Source organism: Crinia signifera, chromosome 8 (genome assembly GCF_055691185.1).
Source record: "Crinia signifera chromosome 8, ASM5569118v1, whole genome shotgun sequence".
NCBI classification, from domain to species: Eukaryota; Metazoa; Chordata; class Amphibia; order Anura; family Myobatrachidae; genus Crinia; species Crinia signifera.
Window position 1 is genome coordinate 36552474 of NC_139224.1, and position 16209 is coordinate 36568682.

Below are 16209 nucleotides of genomic sequence, written 5' to 3' on the forward strand. Positions count from 1 at the left end.
CTTTGGCGGATTGGCATATTACCATATCAAAGTAAGTACAATGCTGTGGCTGTAGGGAAAAATGGCCATAGAAGCGCCTGACTGAATTAGGCTCAATGATTCCTTTACGTTCAGCTAATAACTTTGGGGATTATTCTGTTTGGTACGGTGAAACATACGTACGGTCCGTCACACCGTACGTTTTCCGTACGCTCACAGTGAGCGTAAGTCCGCCCACAGAACAGCCGCACACGGACGGTCACAAACACCGACAATGGGGAGTGGCATACACTTGAGCGTACGCCACCGCGTATGGACAGATCTCGTCCGTTTTCCCACCGATACCTGGCGTACATCAGAGCGTACGCCAAAGTGCACGGACAGATCTCGTCCGTTTTCCCACCGACACCTTCCGTATATCTGAGCGTACGCCACATTGCAAGTAGAAATTGAGTCCAAAAACATCATTGTTGCTCTTAGACGTGCTTTATGTGTCTTTTTCATAATAAAAAACTGGTATGTTTGTGTTACAGTGAAAAAGTTGACACATGTCGACTTCTGTGAATTGAGTGTCCTGCTGTTTAAAGTATACAAAAACACTTTCTGATTGGGTGTAGATGGGGTACTTGTTTCCTAGCACGGCCACAATCTGGAGTAATCGTGTCCCTTAATTAAGGGACACGATTACCCCCGATGGACCCGATTTCTTTTGAAATCAGGTCCATTTTGCCGGCTAGGATACAATATCGGGGGCATCGCGTCGGTCGGGACCATTAACATTGGTCCCGACGCGACCGACGCGATGCCCCCGATATTTCCATAGGCTTCAATGTTAAAAAATATTTTAACATTGAAATCTTGTCGGGAAAGTTAAAATATCGGGGGCATCGCGTCGGTCGGGACCATTAACATTGGTCCCGACGCGACGCGATGCCCCCGATTTTTGCATAGGCTTCAATGTTAAAATATTTTTTAACATTGAAATGGTGAAAAATTGTGAAAAAATGTGAAATGGGCCAATATGACCCATTTCACATTATAGATGTCCTCGTCGTCACCCCACGATAGACGCCAACCCGAAGCGTGGCGAGCGGCGGCGGTACGCGTCCTCCGACCTTTTCATGCCCTACTATCCACTAGGGCGTGGAGTGAGAATATAATAGTGTGGCGAGCGCAGCGAGCCACCGAGCCCGAAGCGTGGCGAGCGCAGCGAGCCCCGCGAGGGGCCGCGGATACCTTCACAGTTATACGCGTCCCCTTGCGGGCTTCACAGGTGTCCGTGGCGACGCGGACACCTGTGAAGCCCGCGAAGGGACGCGTTTACCTGTGAAGGTATCCGCGTCCCCTCGCGGGGCTCGCCACGCTTCGGGCTCGCTGCGCTCGCCACACTATTCTATTCTCACTCCACGCCCTAGTGGATAGTAGGGCATGAAAAGGTCGGAGGACGCGTACCGCCGCCCCTCGCGGGCTCGCTGCGCTCGCCACGCTTCGGGTTGTCGTCTATCGTGGGATGGAGTTTACGCGCTTACATTTGGGGGGGTTGGGAATTTTTTTCATTTAATCCAATGTAAAATTGGGTCCCAGGGACCCAATTTACATTGGATTCAATGAAAAAAATCGGGTCCAAAATCGGTCGGTCGCGTCGATCGCATCGCATGCGACCAAATCGCATGCGATGCGATCGACCCGATTTTTCCGACACGACCACCCCGATCTAAATCGGTGTGGCCGTGCTAGGAAACAAGTACCGTAGATGGTTATAAAATAACTACCTTGACATACTGTATATAAGCAGGTCATAGAACGAATATTACCTAAAATTATACCAACCTTTACATGTAGAGAAGTATAGAAAGATAAGCTTCCAATGTGTTTGAGGGCTGTGTGTGGCTTGCAGGTAGTGAAATAATGGTTTTCACTTAATAGCCTGCAGCATTGCTTATTACATTCAGGTGTATGTGTTTGAGTAGTAATCAGCGTTAATTAGCAGACCCAGGCGTCCGCTCTCATGCGGTATCTCTAGGGGTGGAGCTATCTTTGGCATCCACCTGTTTTTGGTCCAAAATGCACGGTGAGTTCACCGATCGAGGCGGTTGTGGCACCGTGCATTTTGTGTGCACACCCCCGTGTATGCCCATGTTTACGCCCAGTTTACCTCATTATTCTGGCCGCTCCCATAAAAACGCCCACATGCCGCCCACAATGACCGTGTTCTTGCGGACAGTTTTTTTCGAACAGAGAGACCCGTCCGTGAGCGGTGTGCGGTCACAGCACATGCGCATTGCGAAAGATACGCGTGCACAGATGAAAAAACAACTGATCTGCCCGCATACGGTCCCACCGTATCAAACAGAATAACCCCCGTATACTGTATGTCATATTTAGTTAATGTGTCTAATGACTCATTGTCTATATCCTACTGAACCCAAGTGTATGTGTAATAATCCTGTGTACGTGTAATAATCCTGTGTGTAATAATCCTATTGCAGATGTAATGGCTTGCATGTACAGTCTGTCTTTCTATAAATGCATTGTTACCGGTTTTATGCGACCTTGTGATGGGTAAAGAAGTTGACTGAATGTGTCTGTCTTGCCGGAATAATTCTACACTGTATGTCTAGGAAGGGTCTGTATCTGGGGTAAGGTAATGTCGTATACTCAGCAAGGTAAATTATTATGCTGTAACAATTATGGTCTGGATTTGATGCACTTTGTATTTGTTGCTTGAAATGACACATACTAAATGGAATCGTTGGAAGGGCTTTGTGCGATATTAGTCATAGCACACATACAGTAACTGACTGGAAACATTAATAGATAGAGGACACAGAATAGATCTTTGTTATAATCCCACGTCAGAGAGGCTCTCAGGGATGTAGAACACTCTCCGAGCCCGCCTGAAAGGACGTTTTGTTGAGAGTGATATAAATAATCTGCCCAAAAGAAATGCTGAATTTGTGAGTGCTTATAAATAGACCTGGGATTGTTTCCACTCTGAATTAGCCTTTTAGATACTTCCAAACACTGGTTTTATGTAATGTCGGTGGGGTTCAAAAGTACAGACATTTGCTGTTAAAGAGCCACTAATCCGAAATGCACATTGGTTTATACTAAAGGGCACTAAACATTTATATATTTATTAACAGTTTCTTATATAGCACACACATATTCCGCAGCGCTCTACAGCAGGCATTCCTCAAGGCACACCAACAGTGCAGGTTTTAGTGATATCCAGGCTTGAGCACAGGTGACTTAATTAGTACCTGAGTGATTCTGATTAAACCATCTGTGCTGAAGCCTGGATATCACTAAAACCTGCACTGTTGGTGTGCCTTGAGGACCGTGGTTGGGAATGACTGCTCTACAGAGAACATTTGAACATTCACATCAGTCCCTGCCCCAGTGGAGCTTACAATCTATATTCCCTACCACATGTACACACAGACATTCTAGGGTTAATTTGTTGGGAGCCAATTAACCTACCAGTATATTTTTGGATTGTGGGAGGAAACCGTAGTACCCAGAGGAAACCCACGCAAGTAAGGGGAGAATATACAAACTCTGCACAGTTAGAGCCATGGTGGGAATCTAACCCATGACCTCAGTGCTGTGAGGCAGTAATGCTAACTATTACACCATCTGTACTGCCCCAAATGTATTTATATATTTATATATTGTTTTACTGGAAGATGCACTTAACTTATTTTACATTTGTAGTTATCTCAGTTTCCGTAATGGCAAGATCTGAGGGTTTATAAGTCATGGAGGAACTACTTTATCCCATGCTCATCAGACCTGCTAGAACATATAGAGAACTATAATTTATGTGGAGTGGCAGTTTTTACCTATGAGCTGCAGCCCCCCATTAAAAATCCACCACTGTGCCCTGAATAGGTGAAGCCAGATGCAATCTGTGAGACTGCACTTGCTGCACTCTGACTGGCAGTGACTTCCTATTGGAAGTCCGACCTACCAGTCCCCCAAGGCAGTCCAATTGGGAGGTGTTCCCTCCCTCCGGGGACCGGAGACTTGACTGGGATTGGCGGCAGCGAAGGGAGGGCCCGCATCCCGGCAGTCACCCTCCTCCTCAGAAGTAAGACCAGCCGCTGTTGGAGTGGACTTAATTGTGTAACCTCCCACAATGCAGGGAACACCCATACAAACCTTAAGAATTTTGGTGGAAATCCAGATTCATGTTACACAAAGTCACACACATAAACTATTTCATAAACATTCTACAGAATGGGCCCGACTTTAAAAGCAGTCAGGCCCGTTTTGACGATTTCGGCCGTGAATTGCGGTAGAATATCGACAATCCACAGCCGTTTACGCGGACATGCCCCCTTCTCGCCGATCGCGAAGCGGGACATTGAATTACACCTGGTAATCTGCGGTCTAACCAAACAAAAAATGGGCCAGTGTCATGGCTGTTGGGCCGGATCAACAGTCGTGACCCGGGATTGAATACCCCCATTGAGTGCCAACGTTGCTGTCAGCGATCATCTAAATAATCACTAAAAATGCCAGGGTCGCTTACAGCGACTGTTCTTTTAGTATAAATAAATACAACTAAGTCAATTAATTGAAGCTTTGTTACATATTGCACCCAAAAAACAGTCGCTGTGACTAGGGCTGGCATTTTTAGTGGATCTTTTACAGTAACGTTGGCACTCAAAGGGTTAATAAAAACCGGTTTGCGTGGCCATTTTCACACCTATTTTGACAAATTCCCTAGGCAAGGATTAATGTTTTTTCACTTTTTTTTTTTTTCCATATTGTTTGTGAGGACTATCTTTGTATAGGATATAGCAATACAGCTACAACCTTCTCTGCTGACCTGACTAAAGTTAAGATATTTTAGAATAAGGACATTTCACCCATCTTGTTTTATGATGCAAACTCCTTGGCCTTTGATGTTGTTAGCCCTGCAGAGATGTTTGCAGATCTTCTCAAACTGTAGAAATGGAAAAGTTGAGTTTAGTCTCCACGGTTTAACACAGTCACAATATTATGAGGAGAGGACCATAACAAGGGGCATTGCATTAAAATCCAATCCATTAGCAGATCCAATGTAAACAGTGGTGCCAAATTTTAAATGAATGTTCTCTTCCATTAATGATTTTGGTGATAGATTAGGTCAGTGCCGATTTAGAGAAGTTGGATAAAGAAATGACCACATGATACCATACCTCCCAACTTTTGATGTGCCAGAGGCGGGACGTAGCTGTTGCGCGCCTAAGGCGTGCTGAAATTTCGGTGGGGGTGGCCTATACTCGCGGCTCTCCCGCGAGGCCACGCTTCCATTTTGACACTATAGGGGCATGACCCAGAGGCTCTGTGAGCCTCTAGCCATGCCCCCAGCCCCCTGGCTGTGGGAATAGATGCTGTGCGCATGCGCACAGCGTTTATTCCCCGCTGCTTAGCAGCCGACAGGGACAGCGCGGGACACTGCCGGCCGCGGGAGGGACAGCGGGACAGGCCCTGATAATCGGGACTGTCCCGCTGAAATCGGGACTGTTGGGAGGTATGCGATACCACTGCGCACCGGATTTCCATGATTGAGAGTATTGTGAATTATTTTCATGCTGATCGGTTAGCTTTTAAGAAGTACTAAACTAAATTGGTCAAGGAAGACTACTAGGAGCTACATATTTATAATTGGTTACATGTAGGAAACTCGAGACGTGGTTGGAGAGGTGGTAATAGATTTCTCAGATTGATTTCTATGAAGCCTATTTCTTATATCGGTACTCGTACATCAGCTAGCCATTCATATCATTTAAAGCTGCAATTTTTTTAAATGGTGCCGGGTCCTGGAGTAAATTCAAAGATCTAAAAGGAAAAGTCTGTGTAGAAGGGGAGGTTGTAGAAGCAAGTAGCCTACTTAGAGGTAGTAGACGCATATACGGTAGTACAATTTAAACATGCTTGGGATAAGCATATTGATATCCTTACAAAAAAATAAGGATCAAATATGGTTTGAGGTAACATGTTTAAAAAAAGGGGCAGACTAGATGGGCCAAGTGGTTCTTATCTGCCGTCAAATTCTATGTTTCTAAGTAGTAAGTCCATAAACAGGCCCAAAAAAATAACAAAAAAATGCACATTTAACTTGTCGAAATGTCAGTGTTATCTAAGCGACAGCTCTTTGATTTTAAAGTTGAGCTTAATTATTTCCATCACTCACTTAAAATTAAGTAGTTGTTTGGCAAGTATAACCAAACATTAACCAATCGGCTGAGTTTTAGGCCTAAAAATGCCATTGACCCTACTGGCACAAATGCATTAGAAACCTAGAATTTGACGGTAGATAAGAACCGTTCGGCCCATCTAGTCTGCCCCTTTTTTAACCATGTTTACTTCAAACCCTATATGAACCTTAATTCTTTGTAAGGATATCCTTATATACTATGCCATGCATGTTTAAATTGCTCTACTCTCTTAGCCTTTACCATAGCAACATTGGCACTCAAAGGGTTAAGGAATCTGCTACATATTCTACCTTGCCCTCACCTGCGGTGGTTACGTGAAACCTAAAAAAAGGCAGTTATCCTTTCTTGTTCTACCTTTTCTTTTTTCTAGATTCTTTTTCGGTCTTATTGTTTTTGTTTAGGTATACAAGCAAAGTATAGAGAATTACATGTTTTTGGGATATTGCCATCTTCCGATTCATACAGTACCGTAGGACTTTGACCTGACTGGATATTGTTGTTATTTACTACTGTCCCTTTGGTAATCTTTATGTCTGATTGTATACAGTACCTGCTATTTGCTATTTCTGATTGCGAAGAAAAATCATCATGTGGCTTGTAACAGTTGTTACGTTGTTTATACAATGTCTCTGCAACCTGTTGTACATGGGTAAGACCATTCTTAATCAATCCTTTGAGTGCCAAGGGAATTTGTCAAAATAGGTGTGAAAATTGCCAAGCAAACATTTTTTATTCATCATATTGACCTGTAATGTTTACCTTACATATGAAATATAATTTTGTTATAACTTTTTTTTTTTTTTACAAATGTGAGCAAGCCTGGCACTGTCAGCGCAATTGTGAGCATCGCTCACAGATGTTGACACTCAAAGGGTTAAGGAAAGGATGGCATTATATACATTAGATTTAAATACACCTTCAGTAGCAAAACATTTGACATCACAGTGACACACTCCACTGATTGTGTACCTCCACTCAGACGTGGCAATATTCGGAACAAATTATTGTTGCATAAAGAATGCTATTGGATGGGCCGTGTGAACACTGTTACTCTCAGTAGGTTCAATGATGGCCAATAGCTTCATTGCTTTCAGTGATGTAGTATTGACCAGTACTTTTTGCTATCTCATTTATGTGTTTCTGGAATATTTCTTCTATTGTGCCATCTCACTTTTGTGTGTTTGTAGTGGTGGGTTAGTATGGCACATGCACCTGTTTTCAAACTTTCCTGTGCACCATACACTTCCTAATGGCCCTTTAAAAAAAAAAAATATGCAGGTCTTTGTATCGGTTTTATCCTTGTTACTATGGCAACCTGTAACTTTGCTGCTGTATTTATTTTTTGGTATTCGTGACATGCTGGTAGTTTATTCTTAGTAATCTGATGACACCCGCTTGTGTATGCAGGATGGGGAGGGGGGGGGCGTAGGTCATGGACCCTTTGAGTTTAGGAGGCGGCAGCTTGTAATAAAGTGGTAAAATGGAGAGAGTCAGAAAAAACAGGAGTGCCATGTAATAGAATTTATCTAGAAATCATTTAGCCAACAGGCTCTTTATCTCTGATACTCCATACACACAAAGTCAACTCAGATCCTCCACCGTTCAGAAAACTATTAGGCAAAGGATTGGGATTACATTTGGAAAAATAGAGGTTTAAAGTTGAACTTTTTTTAGGAAAGGATGAGGGATTTAAAGAAAGGAGGGTTAACAAATTTAAGATACAGGGTATAAAAAGTGTAATAAGGAGAAATGAAAAAGCATATGCCATGGCGCTTAATGGGGGGAGGGTAGAGTTTGCTTCACAGAGGAAGTATCACACCGTAAGGACAGGAAAATAAACATGCAAACACGGACTGTGGTTTAAGAGCACTTTATTGTTCTTTAAGGCTACTTTTAAGTACAAAAAAAAAAAAAAGATGGCCTGCCAAACTTTTTTTTATTTTTATTTTATTTCTGTTTCCAGACGAAACAAAGGCCACAACAGAATGCTATATTACAGATTTACAAACATGGAAATGTTGGAAAAAGACCTTCGGATTGTTCCGCTTTGGGAAAACACCGATTTTTTTTTTTATTGTATATTTGAATTATCGCTGGTTTCAGTACACATTGATCTTACAGCCCAAATTCTTGTTTTCTTTGTTCCTTATACTGTAAAACAGTTAGTGATAGATGGATTTAAAGTTAACCTGCAAAAGGTAACCGTTGAGGCAGCCATTTTGTTTGTCACTATAGAGCCCACTAGGGAATCAATAGTCTATTCCACATACAAAATGACTGCTCATGAGAAGTCCTGAAAAGCGGACTTGAAAAACAGATTGTTCTTCTAACAAATGGGAGTAGAGGGGCAAACAACATTGACATCTTTCCTTCCCTGTGCATAAGCACCTCCAGTTTTCCAGCCAATATTTCGGTAAGAATTTAGCCAAATGAGGGGGAGGGAAACAACCCCCCTGCCCCCCACACATTCAGAACCTCAGTCCTCCCAATATAAATATATTCAGGGTGTACTCTAATTAGCATTATATTAGCCATGTGAGTTTTATTTTTACACAACAACCTGTGTAGTAGTCTAATACTGTGCCAGCTAGAAGAGTTGTCTGTGTAGCAGAACCAGTGACATTACACAAATACATCAACAGTTAATAAGAGACCAACTGACACAATGTGAGGTTGGACAGTACATATATAACCAGCGCACATCAATACAATGCGTTATGGGTTAATAAAACAAAAACAACATCAAAACGGTCAGCCGAGTGCTCGTGTTTATTTAAGTGTATCGTTTTGGCCACCTGTGCTCTATAAGCACCCACTGATGACAGGGCAACACAATCATGTTAGAAGCCTCCCTCGTATATACACAAATTTGAAATTGTTTTTTTTTTAAATCACATTTTCTGCGCAACTGAAGTGGCCCAATTGCTCTTTTTAACCGGGCCATTTTTTAAACAAAAACCACCGCAATTAGTCCGTAGGTTTGATACGGACATAAAAATATGGAATTTTTGTTTGTTTGTTTGATTTTCATTTATTTGTACCCATTTGTCCAGGATAACAAACAGCAATGTGTTCATTTTACACAGAGTCCACCGGTAGACTGCAGCAACAACACACTAGTGGCTATCCAATATTAATGCAGCGTTTCCATACAATACAAGTGTACCTGCACATCACTGTATTACAGACACATCTAAACAATGGGGAAAAAATAAGGATAAAAACTTTTATTCCAGACAACCAAAAAAAAAAAAATACCAAACGAAACAACACAGTATGATTACAATTAAAGGGAGCAAATTAAATAGCTACATATCATTAACAAATTAATTGTTCTTCAAAGAAAAAAAAATACCTACAAATTTTTCTGTACATTCTTTACGCACAGCGTAACGATGGTCTTAAAGTTACCTATATAAAAAAAGTGTTCATTTAAAAGTTTTTTTTTATTTTTTCTTATTTTCCTACACTGAATGCTAAACACTTCTGCATCGGCTACCCAGTAACATAGTAGTGAAATGTCTGAATTGGGGATAGTGTAGATTGTATGACACCCGGGTGATGACATCATAGTTTATACAATTCCATTGAGCAGCTTGGGTTATGGGGGAAGGGATTTCACACACTATAGATTTGCATTCTCTACCTATAAATTCACTCCTGCACTCTAAAAATAAATCAGTAATGTGTGTTACATACACACTTGTATATAAAACGCTTTACATTTTTACTGGGAGGCTGGAATGTATGGATGGGACACATAGGGAAACGACAAGCAAGTTCTATAGAATTGACAAATAAAAGTATTATTTTGCTTTTTATTTGATATTTTTAGGTTAGGACCGATTTTCTCGCTAGCAAAATAAGTTTTGATTTTGTTATGAAACCAAAAGATAGGTTTTCGAACAAGAGGAATGTAAATAATTTACAGGTTTACACAAAGCTTCCGACTCAATCCGCAATCTCACACAACAAATTAGGCCGAAGGCCGATGGGGGACACGTCCTTACCTAATCTGATGCCATTCCTCTCCCAAACTAGAGACATAACACGAAAACAAATAAAAGGGAGCTACAGCAATTGCTTACCATAGACACACAGCATCCTGTACCACACATTATCAGAATTAATTAACCGATTTACCAACGCCTGTCCTGAGGCTCTAGCTGGTTACCGCTACGAGTGAACACCAAATAAAATATTACATGAGTACAACTGTACCAGCAGTAAGTATGTCAAAGGACTATACTGAAAAATAAACTAAATCTGAAGAGGATAATAAGTATTACAATTTTTACTCATCTCAAAATTAATAGTTACCAGCTATTTTATTTTCATGAAACATGCACTTAACGCACTATTACTTTTGCTGACCTCTACTCCTGCAAACTGCAAAGATAGTAGACTACCGGTGTCTTGTCTTCTCAATGATTTGCAGTCCAGTTGCAAGAGACACACCAGCCTCACCTATACTTTCTGTTCCAGACCAACCTTTCTAAAAGGATGTCATCCCTGCGGTGAACCTGTCTCCTACACACAGCAGCCATTTTGTGAGTGAAACAAATATTCTTGCCAATGCAGCTCATCAAGAACAAGTAACATGACTGCCAACCGGCAACCTCACAGGTTTCCTTCAATCAATCCAGAAAGCAACTTCCTCTGCTGCAGACACTCGTTTAGCCCACAAAATGGCCACCTCCACTAGAGGTACTTGTTCAGCCACCAAAATGGCTACATTTAAATTGATGGAGGAGACCGATACAACTTTAATACCTACATGTTTGCAGTTTGCCCTCTACATTTTAGCATGAAGTCTTGATCCTCTGTTAATAGTGCAAATCAGACATGACAATTCTTTTCAAGTAAATACATACAATATTACTGAACAGGGGTATGATGGGTAAAAACAAAACAAAAAAAGAGACGGCGCTCTAGTTCTAGAAGCTGGTAAGCAAAAGCATGTGGATCAACCAACTGGTGTAATGCAATGTGAATGGGTTTTAAAGGTGGGTCAGTCAGTGGGTAGCAGGCTTGCATTAGAGGTTCTTTGGTAACAGAGGCAGGAAGTTAAGATGCTACATTACAATAAAAAAAAAAACGAACAATAGTTCCTGCTATAAGGTTTTTTCTTTTCTAGAGGCATCCACTTCGTGCCAAGCAACAACAAAAGGAGAAATAATAGTAACTCTGCTCATTAAACTAATCTTTAGCATTCTTCAAAGCCCAGTGAAAGCAGCCGCTTCTTATCTCTCAGAGATTCTCTATGACAGTACAGATGGGGAGTGATTATGGTTGACCATGTGAGAAGAAGGAGAGGACTGGCCCCTTCGAGAGGCGGATTCGGGGCTGCTGGACACTCCGTCCTTGGCTGCTTTGATCTGGAGCCAGGTGTCACCCAGGGCCTTGGCAAAATGATCATCCACTGAGCCGGTGATGGACACAGAGTTTGTCACGGGCTCTGGTTCTTTGTAGTTCTTGCCGAGGCTCCGGCGAAAGTGCTCTTCTACCACAGGATCACAGGCAGTTGTAGCTAAAAGGGGGAAGCAGAACATAGATGAATGGTTAGAACACAATCTTGCCATTTGTATACAGATAAGTATCCTTTAATTGGACCATAAAGACCAGGGATGCTAGATAACGTCCCGACAGTCAGTATACCGACATCGGAATCCCGCCAGTCAGGATCCTGTCTGATAGGGGCTATTGTCCCTTGTGGGGGACCAGGATCCCCATAGAGGAAGAATAGAACCTGTGGCCAGCACAGCGAGCCCGCATGAGGCTTCTTTGCGCTCTCCCCCCTGTAGGAGTATCAGCAGTCGGGATTCTGGCAATCAGAATCCCAGCAGTCAGGACCCCATCCCACACCGAAAGACCTATTGAACAGTGTTTAAATTGTACAAAATGACATAAGTTATTACAAGAGAATGCCCAGTGATTAGCAAAGGAGTGTGTTTACCTAGGGGAGCTCTAAGATAAATTTCATAAAATTAATTACTACCGTTGTTTCCTACCATCAATATCCTCAGGGATATTGGGACAGAATTTGTTGAACAAAGGGGGCAATGGTCTGATAGAGTTTGGGAACCACTGCTGTAAGGAACGTGCACTGCAATTAATAAAGCACAGAATTGATGCTATGCCTTGGCCAGCAACATCTATCACCAGCAGTGGCTTGCTCTGAAATATGGGTGAAGGATACTGATAGCCTTTTATACAGTTTAAATAAACTGAAAATAAAATATCCAGACAGTACATACAGGTAAAGCAATCTGCATAATGTATTGGACCATTTTTGAAAATAGACAAACTAGTGATTTTTTTAATTTGTTTTTTTTAAGCATATACTTTCAGCAAGACTGTCAGACAATAATGTTTCTATAATCATCCGCACTAATGACCTTACAGAACATTTATATCAGGTCCGTATACCTAGTTACTAGAACTTCATAGGAAGTTGCACCAACACGCCCCTCTAAACACATCCAGGGCAGTAAAAAGCCTGGTCAGGCCCAGGTATTTTCTGGTGGTGTAGCCATATGCCATTAAAATAAAATAATATTTTAAGTGCCTCCATGGCAACACTGCAGCCCAGCATGCAGAGCGCTGCGTTGAGGAGAAGAGCTGCTGCAGTTCCTGCTTCCAGTTTCCTCGGTCAGACCTGGCCACGGGTCATTAGCCTGGTGCCACCACTAATGGCTCAATGTGTCTGTAGCATCACAGAACACTACTTGCAGCATTTGCATTCTGGCGTATACTGAAGTCAGAGCTGTAGGTAAGGACTCAGGGGTAGATTTATTAAGCTCGGAGAAGTGATAAAGCACCGGCCAATCAGCTCCTACCTTTCACTTTTCAAACCAAGTTAGGTGCTGATTGGCCGGTGATAAAAACCAGACTCTTTATGACTTCACCAAGCTTAATAAATCTGCCCCTAAATTCTTACCATCACAAAACAAAAAATCCTGTTAGCTGTACCTATGCAAATGATTTGATCATCTAGAACGTATTATGACTTACTGTTTGACGGCCGCCTAAAATTTGCTGGCATAGCTGAGACACAACCACTATGTGCGACCGGGCAGTGAGACAGGTTGCAATTCCGGTTGCTTGCTGGAGCACAGGTTATCACTGATGGTCGGTTCTAAAGGTAATAGAAAAGAGTTACATGAGACGGAGAGAGGTGTTTGTGTTATATGTATAATAACCTTACATAGTATAAAAGAAAAAAAGTCCCTCATGTGCGTCTGTCTGAACACTGTGATCTCGAAAACCGCTGCATGAATTTTTGTGCAGTTTTTGGGGAAGGTTTAGGTATATGAACCATCGTCCTATCCTGTATGGGAGCTGATCAAGAACGATTTTAGTCAATCAAGTGTATCAATGACGCATGCCTTGCTCTCCCAACAGTATATAAAGCACGGAGGAACATGGCGCTTGGCCATGTACCCATGTGTAGCAGGGCCGGGTCGCTAGTACAGAATATATGATCTTCTTAGGGCTCCTGACTTGTATAATGCAGCTCTAATATCCTTCTATTATCTAGTAGAGGTAAATGACTGCAGACAGATTATCCGAGAATGGAGGAGAAGCCATTATTCCTATACAGGAATGTCTCAATCAGAAAAGGAGGATTGTTTTCTCTGCTTAACAGTACAGGCTAAAAATAGAGCTGTAATCCCTAAAACACAAAGTTCGATTCACGGCGCTCCTTATACGAGAAAAGAAACAAATCAGCAAAACATCTCAGATGTGCGCTCCAAATACAGACACAGCGATGGTAAGTGTGCCTGGAGATCACAGGCTGGATCGGGGGTGTTGTATCGTTACCGAATGGGTAAACAATAATACTTTATGCGTGGGTACAGGTAATTCTCATTGAAGGGAGTCTGCACATTTCTCTAATTGGTCAGTGGAATATATGGTGTGATGTGATTTTGCTAAAGTTTTCTTGCCCTTACTCTATGGACGTAAATAGCTGCCAGTCAGCAGAGACGAACCAATCATCTCTGAGAGAAACGTTTTCATGCACTTAAAAGCAAACTTGGAAGTTGCAATGTCCCTGTGAACCAATGACCATCAGTTACCTGTTGGCGTTCCATAGGGCCCATGTTAGGGGTCATCCCCAAGCTTCTAGAAAGGTCGCTGTTTTTGGTGAGTGCGAGAGGTTGATCCATGATGGTTGGAATTGAGGCATACATGTGACTTGCATGTAAACTCATCGTTGGAGCTGCTGCACGCTCTATGGGACTGCGACTTCGGTCTCGTGGATCTTTTCTGTAATCGCCATTGAGAGCCTTGGTTCTGAAGTTAAAAGAAATGGAAAAGGTTGAATTCAGTTGACAAGCAGAAGTTCTAGGATGACAGGCTAAGTATGTGACAGCTATAGGATGATCAGTAATACAGAACAACTTATATGGACTGATAAAAGTTATCTGGTCAAGAGAACCGAGAATGCATGTTGGATGCTGAGATACTGTAATGTTAATGACCACCTACACACAATGTGCAGCTAGAACATCCCCGGAACCTCACCATTATTTGCTGTATAGTAGCAAGCCTGCTAGAACATTCCCAAATAGTAGGAAGTGACCAAACAGTGTTACACAGTAGGACCTACCAGGATCTCCAGCCACAGTACAACTATTACCCCTATACCTAGGACATTAGCCTCATGGAGAAAAGCCTACTATGGGTCTTTGGTAGTCGGAGGCATCACTATGTTGCAGTGTTACCACAAAATGGCTGCCTCCACTGATCAGGTAATGCATGGAGCCCACAAGGCTACCCCTAACACTGGTAGTATGTATATATATATATATATATATACATATCCATACACACTGTGAGATATCGTTCAGTGACATCACAGGGATCCACTAAACATGCAGGTCACTTGACTATATTTCCAAATTGACCTGCTGGTTTGGAAGACATCAATCATCGTTAACACTACACGATATTATGAACACTATCGCTCAGAAGCCCCTTTCTTTTTAGGACAGAGTTCAGGAAACTGGCATAATCTGCTAGACAAATATATAGCTAAGGCAGAGGGGCTAGGTGGCTGGTGGCATGGGTGTGGTATGCCTGGGCCGATAGTCGGGATTCCAACAGTCAGTATACCGACATCAGAATCCCAACAGCTGGTTCCTCGACATGGAAACGAGCACAATGAAGCCCTTTGCAGGCTCGCTGCACTCGCCATGCTGCGGGCTCGGTGACTCGATGCGTTAGCCAATCCCTCTATGGGAGTCGTGAACCCCCACGAGGTAGAACAGCCCCTGTCAGTCAGGATTGCGAGTGTCGGGCATTTGAACAGTCGGGATTCCGATGTCCGTATACTGACAGTTGGCCGGCACCCAATGGCATTATATACATGACTGCAGAAGAGTCTGTCTGCTAGGTGGTGTAGCATCAATACACATCACACATTGTGTTGTAACACATCTATACTGGTACACACGGTGCATTACACAGTATTTACAGACAAGTGCTAAAACCCATCGAACCATATTCTAGATTCCGCCTCATTCCTACCAATTATTATGCTTCTATTTATTCCGTTACTCCATAGAATTACCAAGCACTATTCTCCATAAGCTCCTGCAATGTTGGTACCTCTCTCCCCTATAACCCAGTACCATTCCCTGTCTACTGTCTCACGGTCTAAAATCAGCAGCAGCTGAGAAGATGAAATTGCCATCTGGGGGGAAAACAGTACAGGATAAGCAAAAGAAATGAAAAGAGTTTTTTCTTTGTTGTTTTTGTGTGTGTATGTAAGTGTGTTTTTAAATACTAACCTCACTTTAATCATTGCCAAAGAGCTGGAAGACGGGCCAGCGTCCTCCCACCAGAGAGCCCTGGGCCTCATAAACTTGGCAAGCTGTCTGCTCTGCACAAAACGGGCTGGCAGGCCCTGTGTCAAACTAAAAGTCCTCTCTAATACGCTTGAGATGACAAGACCAATCAAACGGCGAGTGGAAAGTAACAGCAGGAAAGTGCAATGCTGAGATTTCAGTAC

General features: G+C 42.5%; 1 protein-coding gene across 3 annotated transcripts in view; it reads right to left on the bottom strand.

Moving 5' to 3' along the window:
• Positions 1–8045: 8045 nt before the first annotated feature.
• Positions 8046–16209, bottom strand: part of VGLL4 (vestigial like family member 4) — a 103129-nt gene continuing 94965 nt past the window's right edge. For all 3 annotated transcript variants that reach the window (XM_083156157.1, XM_083156155.1, XM_083156156.1), the window contains 3 exons: positions 14273–14489; positions 13206–13329; positions 8046–11721 (listed from right to left, as the gene is read on the bottom strand). In XM_083156157.1, the coding sequence (XP_083012283.1) occupies positions 11453–11721; positions 13206–13329; positions 14273–14489 (610 nt within the window). In that variant the 3' untranslated portion in view covers positions 8046–11452. The remainder of the gene's footprint in view (positions 11722–13205; positions 13330–14272; positions 14490–16209) is intronic.